Source organism: Coregonus clupeaformis, chromosome 37 (genome assembly GCF_020615455.1).
Source record: "Coregonus clupeaformis isolate EN_2021a chromosome 37, ASM2061545v1, whole genome shotgun sequence".
NCBI lineage: Eukaryota > Metazoa > Chordata > Actinopteri > Salmoniformes > Salmonidae > Coregonus > Coregonus clupeaformis.
Genome location: NC_059228.1, coordinates 18012213 through 18025862, shown reverse-complemented (window position 1 = coordinate 18025862; position 13650 = coordinate 18012213). Strand labels below are relative to the sequence as shown.

Genomic DNA, 13650 nt, shown 5'->3' with positions numbered 1-13650 from the left:
TGTATTTATGTTTAAGATATTGTTTGATGGAATATTCCATTTTATGTTTGTAAATTAAGATGTGCAGCTCAGTGGAGAGAGGAAGAGGGTGTGGATTAAGTGTTGAGGGCGGGTTTAGGATAGGGGTGAGGGGTAAAGGGTTAACGTTTCTGGTTAGGGTTAGTGGTTAAGAATTGGCTGTAGAGCCCACAGAGGATTGGGATTGATAGAAAGACCAGTCAGGGAGGAACTTAGACACACATAGGGAGAGGAAGAGCCAATGGGAGTAGCTGCTGAAAGGCATGTAGCCAATGGATAGAGTTTATACAGTATGGCTTCTCTGCATTCTATTGCAATTTGAATCAAGCATGGTGGTGATGACACTCCTATTGACTAAACTGGAAAAGCGATCTTGGGATAGTTTTGAAAATGATCATTTAAGTTGACAACGAGTTATCTGATAGTTAAAATGGTAACGCTGGCCATTCAATCACGATACGGCCTTTAAGGTAAAATTATGCTAAACTCCTTGTTTTTCATCTTTTACACAACTACATCTGCAGCAAGATAAAATAACAGAGGAACCCTAATCAGATTTTCTACTGGGGATCAAACCGAGGATCAGAAGGTGGTGGGCAGCTCTTGCAGCCAGGCCCTAACTGAGATTTATAAAGACTCACACACAGAGGAGAGACCTTCTTTAAAAGTAGCTGTTACTCCCCACCCACTATGTTCGCGAACAGCTGAATCTATTTTAATTTATTTTGATGTTCATGCATATACATATTAATGATAATGGTCTGGGGAATTAAAGGATTTCACTCAGATGTCTAGTGTTTAGTTTGAAACGAGCGCCAGGCGTGGACGATGCTGTTTCTGGAGGGTTGCTGAGTAGTAAGAGATATACTAAACAGCTCAGGATGCACGCACGCATGCACCTACGAACACACACGCACACGCACGCACATGCACATGAACACACACACACACACACACACACACACACACACACACACACACACACACACACACACACACACACACACACACACACACACACACACACACACACACACACACACACAGACTCACTTGGCATTCTACAGACTTCAGAGGGGTGTCTGTCCCTGCCTTGGCAGGCCTCTCCTCGCCTGAACAACCAGTTTCATCCCTTAAAGCACTAGACTATGGGGATGGATGGATGGGGGACGGGGGACGGGGGGACGGGGGTGTGGGGGGGGGCGTTCTTTCACTTCTTAAAAGGGGGAAAGGGGGGAGGGGTTATTAATGACAAGAGGAAAACATTATTCACCACTGCTGTTGCCTCCTTGTCTCTGGTTAGCTCTTCTTGGGCCTTCTTAAGTCTGATGCTGTTTAGAAGGCATTGAAGTGGCAGTAGACCTCCAGCGAGGAGAACAGAATGTACAGCAGCCACAGGCTGACAAACAGCATGGTGGTCAGTACCTTGGGAGTCCGCGGACCTCCCAGCTCGCCACCAATCGAAGGCCGCCGCCGGTACATCAGCACCCCCACGCAGATGAACGCGAAGATGGTGAAGAGGGTGACGGAGAAGGCCAGGCTCCCCGGGTCTACCTTGAAGTCGTTGCCCTTGGAGTTGTGGTAGATGGCAGCGATGGACCAGGCCACGCCGATGCCCAGGAACACATTGACCGCGTTGCTGCCCGTCACGTTGCCGATGGATGCGTCAGCATACTGGTCCTGGATGGCTGCCACCTTACTGGCAAAGGTGTCTGGGAGAAGGGGAGGAGGATGGAGGATAGAGGTTAGTGTTGTATGTTGTGTGTGATTCAATAAGGATTGGGAAAAGGTTATTGGATGGGAGGAATGAATGTTGATGGGGTATGGGCAAGGGGAAGAGGATGTTGGTGAAGGGTGACAGACAAAACAAAAAAGCTAAATATTAATTCACAAAGTAGAGAACCCTGAACAGCCTCATTTCATAAAACATTATTCAATGTATTGTCTGGAGACTATAATCAGGGAGCAAAATTGGAACCATTGCTGTGACAGGACCTCCGTCTCAGCAGAAATCTTCTGTCTGAATCTCTTTCCCCCAGACCCAATTCAATACCTTAGGCAAGCACAATCCTATTTATAAATGGCCTTCTCTGTGACTGGATTGAACTAGTCTGCTCTAGGAATAACAGCAGCCCAGCAGGAAGAGACCATCCAATCTCTGGAGTGGAGCCGTTTATGCTAAGTTGCAGTTACCTTGCCAGGAGCAAATGCTTCCATAGAGAGTCAAGGCAACCAGCCTAATTTTGAAGATGTCTTTCATTGGCAAGTGACAAAGCACTCTGTTTTATTCCCCTTTCTGTCCCTCAGTCCTCCCTCACTTCCTTTGTGCACTCCCTCCCCTATCCTTTTCCTGGCACCTTCAACAGAGAAAGGACTTGGTCTTTCAGCTCTGGCCAAATGGGCAGGGGAAAAGAGGAGAAGTGGGGGAAGGAGGGAGAGAGAGAGAGAGAGAGAGAGAGAGAGAGAGAGAGAGAGAGAGAGAGAGAGAGAGAGAGAGCGAGAGAGAAAATGAAGGAAGGAAGGAAGGAAGGAAGGAAGGAAGGAAGGAAGGAAGGAAGGAAGGAAGGAAGGAAGGAAGGAAGGAAGGAAGGAAGGAAGGAAGGAAGGAAGGAAGGAAGGAAGGAAGGAAGGAAGGAAGGAAGGAAGGAAGGAAGGAAGGAGACAGAGAGACAGAGAGAGAGAGACAGAGAGAGACAGAGAGAGAGACAGAGAGACAGGTTGAGACATAGTGCTCCTCAGGGTGACTCCATTCACTAAACTGGCACCAGGCTCTGCCAGCTGGACATGATAACATGGTCATTGGCCCCGGATGGCACTATTCAATGGGAATCTAGCTCTGATGACTTCAACATGGCACAGGACAAGCACTGACATGGGCATACAAGTGTGGATGTTACTGGACCACAGTAGTGAGTACATTGGACCCAGTAGCTGTGGTTGATCAGAACACCTCTATTATCAATCACAAAAAGGCTTAGTTCTGAAGAAACACACACACACACACACACACACACGCACAGACAGACACCTGTCTGAGAGCTGTAAGGCATAACTAAGGAAGATGTATTACTTGAAAATAATCCATCTCTGGTCCAGTGACTCTGGATAGTACTCTCAGGGACTCACCCCTTGATCCCCTGCCTGCCGACTGGCCACTCTGGCCTTGCACTGAGCTGCAAACCCACTGGACCAAGACCAGGAAGAGATATTATTGAAAAACATAAAGTGTATAAGCAACAGGTAACTGCCAAAATAAAGGAAACTCCAACACAAAGTGTCTTAATAGGGTGTTGGGCCACCACGAGCCAGAACAGCATCAATGCGCCTTGGCATAGATTCTACAAGTGTCTGGAACTCTATTAGAGGGAGGAGACAATTCTTCCACAAGGAATTCCATAATTTGGTGTTTTGTTGCTTGTGGCGGAAAACGCTGTCTCAGGCGCCACCCCAGAATCTCGCATACGTTTTTAATTTGGGTTGAGATGTGGTGACTGAGACGGCCATGGAATATGGTTTACATAGTTTTCATGCTCATCAAACCATTCAGTGACCACTTGTGCCCTGTGGATGGGGGCATTGTCCTCCTATGGGGGCATAGCCATGGTAGCCAAAATAATGGCCTGCCCAGCATTTTTATACATGACCCTAAGCATGATGGGATGTTAATTGCTTAATTAACTCAAGAACCACATCTGTGTGGAAGCACCTGCTTTCAATATACTTTGTAGCCCTCATTTACTCATGTATTTCCTTTCTTTTTCTGTCTCTCCGTCTCTCTCAATAAATGTAATGGTTAAATTAGGGCAATCATTTCAGGTCCTTTTGTTGTTCAAGGACAGCTCTTTTCCTCTCTACAGAGATTGCTTTAGCTAGCTGGATAGTGCCGTGTGGTGTGTTTAGACGTCTGTAAGAGAGAGCTGCAGTAGAGTAGACTGAGCCAGCCATTGGCAATGCAGCAGGCTTTGTACGGCAGGCTGGAACAAAGGCTCTCTCTCTCTGATAACACAAGGTGGTTGGATCCACTGAGCAGAATGCAGAGGGAGGACAAAAGCAGGATGGACAGACATACAGGGGAGAGAGCTGTGGAGTAGGTAAAGGCTGATGTAGAACAGACAGGGGAGAGAGCTGTGGACTAGGTAAAGGCTGATGTAGAACAGACAGGGGAGAGAGCTGTGGACTAGGTAAAGGCTGATGTAGAACAGACAGGGAGAGAGCTGTGGACTAGGTAAAGGCTGATGTAGAACAGACAGGGGAGAGAGCTGTGGACTAGGTAAAGGCTGATGTAGAACAGACAGGGGAGAGAGCTGTGGACTAGGTAAAGGCTGATGTAGAACAGACAGGGGAGAGAGCTGTGGACTAGGTAAAGGCTGATGTAGAACAGACAGGGGAGAGAGCTGTGGACTAGGTAAAGGCTGATGTAGAACAGACAGGGGAGAGAGCTGTGGACTAGGTAAAGGCTGATGTAGAACAGACAGGGGAGAGAGCTGTGGACTAGGTAAAGGCTGATGTAGAACAGACAGGGGAGAGAGCTGTGGAGTAGGTAAAGGCTGATGTAGAACAGACAGGGGAGAGAGCTGTGGACTAGGTAAAGGCTGATGTAGAACAGACAGGGGAGAGAGCTGTGGACTAGGTAAAGGCTGATGTAGAACAGACAGGGGAGAGAGCTGTGGACTAGGTAAAGGCTGATGTAGAACAGACAGGGGAGAGAGCTGTGGACTAGGTAAAGGCTGATGTAGAACAGACAGGGGCTGCCTCATCTGTACTGATCATACTGTCAGCTTCCCTGAGAAGGAAGGAACGGTGGGATGGAGGGAAGGAGGGAAGGAGGGAAGGAGGGAAGGAGGGAAGTAGGGAAGGAGGTATGGAGGGAAGGAGGGAAGGAGGTATGGAGGGAAGGAGGGAAGGAGGGAAGTAGGGAAGTAGGGAAGGAGGTACGGAGGGAAGGAGGGAAGGAGGTATGGAGGGAAGGAGGGACGGAGGGAAGGAAGGAAGGAGGGAAGGAGGGAAGGAGGGATGGGAGGAAGGAGAGTAGGAGGGAAGGAGATGGAGGCTGTCTAGAATGGCACAGTTTGTCCTGTCAGAGGAAATAGAGGGATTTGTTTGTCAGAGAAGACCATCAGCAGCCCAAACAAAGGTAGTATAGAGGGAGGTGAGTGTGTGTGTGTGTGTGTGTGTGTATGTGTGTGTGTGTGTGTGCTTGTGTGCTCAAATGTGCACAATGTCAAAACCCAGGCAGTTGTTTTCAGCACTACCACCTGCACACACACACACAGAGAACTGTGTGTGTGGGTAGATATAATGGCTCTGTGTGACTGTGTGTGTGTGTGTGTCTGTGTAATCAGCACAGTGTGTGTGGGTAGATATAATGGCTCTGTGTGACTGTGTGTGTGTGTGTGTGTGTGTGTGTGTGTGTGTGTGTGTGTGTGTGTGTGTGTGTGTGTGTGTGTGTGTGTGTGTGTGTGTGTGTAATCAGCACAGTATGTGTGGGATTGGCAGATATCCCACCTGTTGTACTTCTCATTGCCCCTCTCTCTCCCCCTTTGTGAGAGCATATTCAATCTCCTCTGTCCTATCAAGAGCCTGCAGTCTTCTCTACCTCCAAGAAAATTGCTTTTCTCAAGCAGACAGCAGAAAAAGGCTCAAGCTCATCTGTAAGACTAATCACTAATCACTTCCTGGCTGTGACATCACACAGTCACAGTGGAGACTGTTGTCTTTGACAAGCCCTACAATCACCAGCCATTTAACTGCCACACATCTGCTGCTCTCTCTGGCCCTATTTACATGCAGCAACAGCCTTTCTCTGCCGCAGCTGCCGCTAATGGCTATATCGATTACTACGGCCGATTAGGCCTTCACCCCTTTGTGCGTCTCTGCTGTCCCTTCCTGACAAGGCCAGGAGGCAGCGATGCTGATAATGTCACATCCTGTGTGCTGCGAGTATTCTCACATGAATCGATGCTCCCACACTTCTACTATCCATTTGTAGTCAGGAACATAGAATTCGAAAACTATGATCAGCTTCTCCTGCTCTCTTTCTGTAGACGTGTTAGGACTGACTGTGACTGTGCACCACATAAACTATCCAAGCCTTCATGATAAATGTCAAGCTCACGCCTACAGATCTTAGAGGGATCAACCATTATATCAACCATTGGCTGTTTGCCTAGTAAGGTCTTATAGAGGAGCAGTCCATTGCACTAGAAATAATGACAGTAGGTCTGTGGTACTAACAGGATAAGTCCTTCTACAGATGTCAGATCATAATTTGATCACCCTGTTGCAATGCAGGAAATGTAAAGCTTATAGTGTATTTGAGGTTTAAAAAGGCTTCTGAAGTTTGTCATTTCCACTTTGAAATTTCAGACATGATTTCCCCTTACGAAAAAGGGGAAAAATATCCATGAATTATAATCCACATAATAATTCACATTTCCTGTTGTTGCAGAATTATTTTCCTGCTGTAGCAAACTGGCTCAAATTAATATCCTACATCTGTACCTGCACTGAGAAAAAACTGGGAGAGACAGTCATTAAGTCGTTCTCCATAACACCTGCAAAGTGTATCAACCTAGCACGGCAAGAGCTCCAACCAGAAAGACTCCACTTTGTGAAGTAGTAAACATCAACACAGAGGGGGAGGTGCTAATTGGCCAACAGCTGGACCTATATTTATACCTGATGCTTTCTGAGTAAAGTCTTGACAGAAGAGGCTCGTTCTGTTAACCTATTTAGATGTGTGTGTTTGTGTGTGTGTGTGTGTGTGTGTGTGTGTGTGTTTGTATGTGTGTGGGTATGTGTGTTTGTGTGTGTGTGTGTGTCTATGTGTGTGTGTATGTGTGTGTTTGTGTGTGTTTGTATGTGTGTGTGTGTATGTGTGTGTGTGTATGTGTGTGTGTGTGTTTGTGTGTGTGTGTGTGTGTGTCTATGTGTGTGTGTGTATGTGTGTGTTTGTATGTGTGTGTGTGTGTGTGTGTGTGTGTGTGTGTGTGTTTGTGTGTGTGTGTGTGTGTGTGTGTCTATGTGTGTGTGTGTGTGTGTGTGTATGTGTGTTTGTGTGTGTGTGTGTGTGTGTGTGTGTGTGTGTGTGTGTGTGAGTCCGGGAGGGCAGTAGGCCAGCAGTCTGCCAGCAGTATGCCTGGTAAGTGTTGTTCACCACTCTCTCTACAGTGTTATTTCTCAACCTTGCACTAGCAAAGCCACATGTGGGATGGAAAACACCCTTGAGACTAATGTACTTTTTGGTGTACTGTATACAAGGCTCACTTTCGTATTGCATGACTAAATGCAGAGATTTACATATTTAAGTCAGTGTGCTCTCTACTATACTCAGAATATTCACACATGAACGCGCACACACACACACACACACACACATACATACACACACACACACACACACACACACACACACACACACACACACACACACACACACTCATCTCCCTCTATACTACCTTTGTTTGGGCTGCTGATGGTCTTCTCCGGCTGACTGACCATGACAAACGAGGCTCATTGAGCCGTGTGGCTGCGGTGTGCCGTTGTATTGACTATAATTACAGTGGGGTGGGAGGTGTGTTGTGGAGGTTACAGCAGGGTCCATTTAAGCAGCACAACAGCACAGCGCTTCGGCAGGTAATGCTAGCTAACCCCCTCGGTTATTGTTAATGCTCTTGTGTAGTGTAATGCATCACAGTCATGCCCCTGAACACTAAAGGGCAGAACACAAAACACACCTGAGCCCCATGAACAATTACTCCAGGCTAATGAACATGGGTGGCGGAGCAGCACATTGATGTGTGTGTGTGTTTGTGTGAGCATGGGGAGGCAGGGTTCAAATGTGTTTAGGAGGCAACTACATACACCCGGGAGTACACCATAGAGTCATGTGTGTACTCTGAAAGTACAGACACACACACAAAACATACTTTGTGCAAACAAACAGAATGACAGACAAAGAATATTGACTGCTTGTATTAGTTCTCTACACCTCTTTGTCCCCAGTCCTTAGTGCTAGTAAAATGGCGTTAACAGTAATAGTGAGGGTTAAAGTAGTACAGTAGTGTTGGGTTTTACAGTAGTCCAGTGGGGTTTACAGCCTAGAAGTGTCAGAGCGGTGGACCAGCCCTGAGTGAGTTACAGTGCCTGGCTGGTCAGCAGGTATGTGAAGCGGCTCAGTGTCTAATACATGGGCTGGGTGCTAATTAGCTAAGTACTGTAACAGGCCCATTTGAAAGCTATCGAGCTATGTGTGTGTGTGTGTGTGTGTGTGTGTGTGTGTGTGTGTGTGTGTGTGTGTGTGTGTGTGCTCTGTACATAGTGTGAATGAGAAACATGCAATCACACCCAGGCTGCTGCTACAGTCCAAACCGCAAAGAGCAGTATGTGTGTGTGTGTGTGTGTGTGTGTGTGTGGCTCCACATCTGAGTCACTGCCCTTGTTTTGCCTCTAAAGACAGATATCACTCATCTTCTGGACCCCACCACTGACCCTTCTGGTACCCCACCACTGACCCTTCTGGTACCCCACCACTGACCCTTCTGGACCCCACCACTGACCCTTCTGGTACCCCACCACTGACCCTTCTGGTACCCCACCACTGACCCTTCTGGACCCCACCACTGACCCTTCTGGTACCCCACCACTGACCCTTCTGGTACCCCACCACTGACCCTTCTGGTACCCCACCACTGACCCTTCTGGTACCCCACCACTGACCCTTCTGGACCCCACCACTGACCATTCTGGACCCCACCACTGACCCTTCTGGTACCCCACCACTGACCCTTCTGGTACCCCACCACTGACCCTTCTGGTACCCCACCACTGACCCTTCTGGTACCCCACCACTGACCCTTCTGGACCCCACCACTGACCCTTCTGGACCCCACCACTGACCCTTCTGGACCCCACCACTGACCCTTCTGGTACCCCACCACTGACCCTTCTGGTACCCCACCACTGACCCTTCTGGTACCCCACCACTGACCCTTCTGGTACCCCACCACTGACCCTTCTGGTACCCCACCACTGACCCTTCTGGTACCCCACCACTGACCCTTCTGGTACCCCACCACTGACCCTTCTGGACCCCACCACTGACCCTTCTGGACCCCACCACTGACCCTTCTGGACCCCACCACTGACCCTTCTGGACCCCACCACTGACCCTTCTGGTACCCCACCACTGACCCTTCTGGTACCCCACCCGTAACCCATAAACATTTAGTCCTAATATTCATAACAGCACTGTGCAGTTTAAGCCAAGGTAGCTGTGAGGGGTTGAGCTGCTCTTACGTGTGTATGTAGACCTTGTTCAACCTCCTCACTTGTATACAGATACGTTTAGCTGCTCAGGAATAGAGCATCAGCGAATGACTAACATGTCATGTACACATGTAAACACTATCTAGCTGGGGTGTAAGCAGTGTAAATGGAAAATGGAGGAGGTAATCACTGGACACTTGGAGTGTTAGGAGAGAGTAAATCTAGAGGACATGTTTAGGAAAAGCGTTACCACAATCATCACATTCTGTAGTAATAAATCTGATCTCCTCCGTAAAAAGAATGCTACCATGACTATTACATAGCAAGTAAATCCAGCGTAAACACCAGTGTAAGTATATAATGTTACCTGGCACAGAGGTCCCCAGGGCCACGAACACCACGGCGGTGACAGAGTCCTTGAGGCCCACGGTGCAGCCGAAGTGGGAGGCCAGGTCCCCGATGAAGGCTGTGAGCAGGCCGATCATACAGATGGACACCACGAAGCAGGCCCAGCCGTTCCAGTAGTCTGTCGGGGGCACGAACGCAAACAGAACCTTCCAGAAGACGGTGAGGAAGTGCATGACGTAGTCGAAGCAGGACGGCAGCTTCTCCTCGCCGCATTCTTCATCCTCGTCATCCTCACCTGGCAGAGGGAGAGAGAGGGGGGATGAGGAGAGAGAGAGCATGATGTTAAGAGGTCTGAAATGGTGAGATTATGATGAGTTTATGAAAAAGAAAGAATGATATTCCTCAAACATTTACTGAACACCAGACTTGATTTAACTTCCAATATTCTGTGAAATAAGGCAGCCGAAGTGATGTGATTTGTGATGATGGTTTGCCGCTCCTAACATCGGAGCTCGTTTGTCAGAGTGTAATCATGGCCTGGGGTCTCGGATTGGAGCCAATCCTCTCTAACAGATACAAATAATCTCTCTGTGTGTGTGTGTACACAGTATGCCTGATTATCACCATACTTGTATGTCAATGTATGTGCTTGGCGAGTTCCTATTGTTGTTGTTTATTGGGCTTTTGCGGAAGCAGCAGCTACTCTCCTGACAAGTAACAAAACACTGATACACTGATAGACAAGAACTGTCACACAAATGTAAAATACAACCATATACAAACAATACAACAACAACAAACTCCTGTATGTTTACTAAAGCCCTAGGCTTCCTGACAGCATGTCAGCCATTCACATCACAGACTGTACTGTAGACACACGAGCACTGCTGTAGATCAACACAAACACACATCTTTCTAGACATACAATATTCATCTGGCATTTGACTATCATTATTGCGTCGTTAAATGGCCTGAACTACAATCTCAAGGGACCAAATTAGACATGTTCACATAGTGATGCACTGTAAAAGGGCAGACACATTGCACAATGCCATTCATCTCGGAAATGTCAAGAGCAATTTTCCAACCCGTTTTTAACAAGATAAGCTCAAGACACAAAAAAAAGGCTAGCACACACACACACACACACACACACACACACACACACACACACACACACACACACACACACACACACACACACACACACACACACACACAGCCCACCCCTCTGCCCCACAACACACATACACACAATCCCTGACATAACCCCTTACACTCATCTCCTTATTCTCTCTCTCCCATGATCTCCCTTCATTCCTGTCTGCAGCTGGAGAAGAGAATGTCTTTTTTCCACCCTGACCCCTCTCTACCTCCCTCTCTCCATCCCCCTTTCTCCCACAAACCTGGGGTTTATTTTGAGTGTCCCACTAGGACAGTCCCAGTCCCAGACCCATCATAACCAGTACTACTTCTATGATGCAACCTGCCACAATCTCTAACAGGCCTCTATGGAACCACTAAGGTTGGGGAACTAGCATTCGTTTCCTCTCCAGCCGATGGAGCTAACAGGCATTTAAGCATGGTCGAAAAGCACACACACACATACACACACACACACACAATATGGCAGTATGGTGTTAAGTGCCTTTCTCTCACTCTTTCCGCCTCTCTGTAGGGCCCTATAAAATCCCTATAAAATCCCTATAAAATCCCTATAACATCCCTATAAAATCCCTATAAAATCACAATACAATCCCTATAAAATCCCTATAAAATCCCTATAAAATCCTTATACAATCCCTATAAAATCCCTATACAATTCCTATAAAATCCATATACAATCCCTATAAAATCCCTATACAATCCCTATACAATCCCTAAAAATCCCTATACAATCCCTATAAAATCCCTATACAATCCCTGTATAATCCCTATAAAATCCCTATAAAATCCATATACAATCCCTATACAATCCCTATAAAATCCCTATAAAATCCCTATACAATCCCTATAAAATCCCTATAAAATCCCTATACAAATTGCGGAGAACGTGGACAGAATCACGGAATCCAGACATTGAAACGGAATTCAACAATATTAAAACATGTATTGAACTTAATAAGAAATCAACTAAATGTATTGAATTTATTAGAAAATGCATTAAATTGCCCAAGATTATCATAAGGTATGAACAAAATGCATCAGTGATTCGTATTTTCCTTCAAGTTTCTGAAGAAGAAAGGGCACAGGAATGCCCCTGTCAGTGTATGCGTAGTTGTCTACCAATTTGTGGTACAGTAAAGCTAATAATGATGGAAACAGAGGTATCATGCCACATAGGTGCCACATGGGCACGTGCCCCCTTTATCTGTAATACTACTAGCCACTTACCAATTTTATGTAGTTGGTTTTAGCTAGACCAGATAGGTTCCCAATCTCCCAACCTCATAACTAGCTACCAAGAAGCCATTCAAGTTATCAATCAAGTTAGAGTAGCTAACTTGTCTAACTAACTATCTTAGCTGGCATGCCTGCTGCCAAGGTTGGTAGACGTTAGAAAAGCAAGCAATAACTAAATGTACTGAATAAGACACACATTCTTTTAAATATTTAACCCAGATTTTTGCAGAGATGCAGAGAAGCATATTTAGTTTATTTAAAGAAGAACCACCAGTCAGGAGGATACAGACAGCTCAAAACACATTTCAGTTGAATGCATTCAGTTGTACAACTGACTAGGTTTCCCCCTTTCCTTTCCCTTTCCTTTAGATATTCAGAAAAATTGACATCTATCTTTTTTTTTTTTTTTTACAAAGAATTAAGAATAATGATTATGACTCTAGAGTGCAGGAAAACGCTGTTTCATGGTGTTTACATTTTTTTTTAAATTCTCCAACTTAAGGACGGGGGGCATAGCCCCCCTCTGGAACACCCCCCAGCCATCCTCACGTACTTTGTGCCCCCTCAGATTTTTGGGGTGCATGACACCCCTGAATGGAAAGGTTCCCCAAAACCTTCTCAATTTAATGTAACTAGAAAGTAGCCTATGCCTACCTGGCAGAATGATATCATGATTATTTGCATTAATCCAGTGGCCATTTGTTTTGCAAACTCTGCAATCATATGAGTGCTACAGAAACATCGCTGGTGTGCAGTTGTATTAATGGGAAACTACACCCAAAAATCTAAATGTATTACATTTCTCCCAGACCTCAAAAGTGGTCACCTGATATGGTTTAAGCATTGTTGTGGACTCAGGACATCCAATTTTGTTGTTTTTTCTATTATAAAGTGTTATTTTGAGAGCGAAAACCTGAAAAAAATGGGAAAAACTGAAACCTGGAAAAACAAATCAGAGAACATTTTATTTTAAACAGATTGTATAGTGCCCTATCGCTGGCAATTTATTTCTCAACCCCTCTCTTTCTTTCTCTTACCATTCTGTCTCACAGCCTTCATTTTCTCTCCATTCATTTTCTGTCTCACTCTTTCACTCTCCTTCCTTGTACACTGTCTATCTCCCTGTCTCGCTGTACCTCGTCTCTGTTCTAATCCCCCCTATCTGGGTTGCTGTTGATGTTAGCAGCTGTCCTGTTGCTCCCCAGGCTCTAGGGTTGAAGGCAGTGCCTACACTGCAAGACTCCCTCACCTAATCAACCAACATCCCCATTTCACTATGACTCTTATCACACCAAGCTGGGGACTCTTAGATTCTAAAATGTGCATAACAACTGTGTGTATAGGTTTGTAATAATGTTTGTGTACTCATAATATACGTTTACCCTCCACTATACCATTGATGGCTTCTCTAGTCTACGCTAACGAGACGAGAGAGATTGAATGTTTCACCGTTCATTGGCGAAGCACCATGAGCTAACAGACTGAGAGACTTGTGTTAACAGGGTGATGGGCAATTCTCTCAGTGGAACAACCCCTCTCATTGAGCAGTCCCCAAACAGCTCCCAGGCACTCCCAGAGATCCAATACAGAGAAAAGGGAAAAACCCTCCAGAAG

General features: G+C 46.2%; 1 protein-coding gene across 3 annotated transcripts in view; it reads right to left on the bottom strand.

Moving 5' to 3' along the window:
• Positions 1-1198: 1198 nt before the first annotated feature.
• Positions 1199-13650, bottom strand: part of LOC121553329 (sodium/calcium exchanger 1) — a 169300-nt gene continuing 156848 nt past the window's right edge. For all 3 annotated transcript variants that reach the window (XM_041866358.2, XM_041866359.2, XM_041866360.2), the window contains exons 6-7: positions 9653-9928; positions 1199-1730 (exon numbers count right to left, since the gene is read on the bottom strand). In XM_041866358.2, coding sequence (XP_041722292.2) covers positions 1354-1730; positions 9653-9928 — 653 coding nt within the window. In that variant the 3' untranslated portion in view covers positions 1199-1353. The remainder of the gene's footprint in view (positions 1731-9652; positions 9929-13650) is intronic.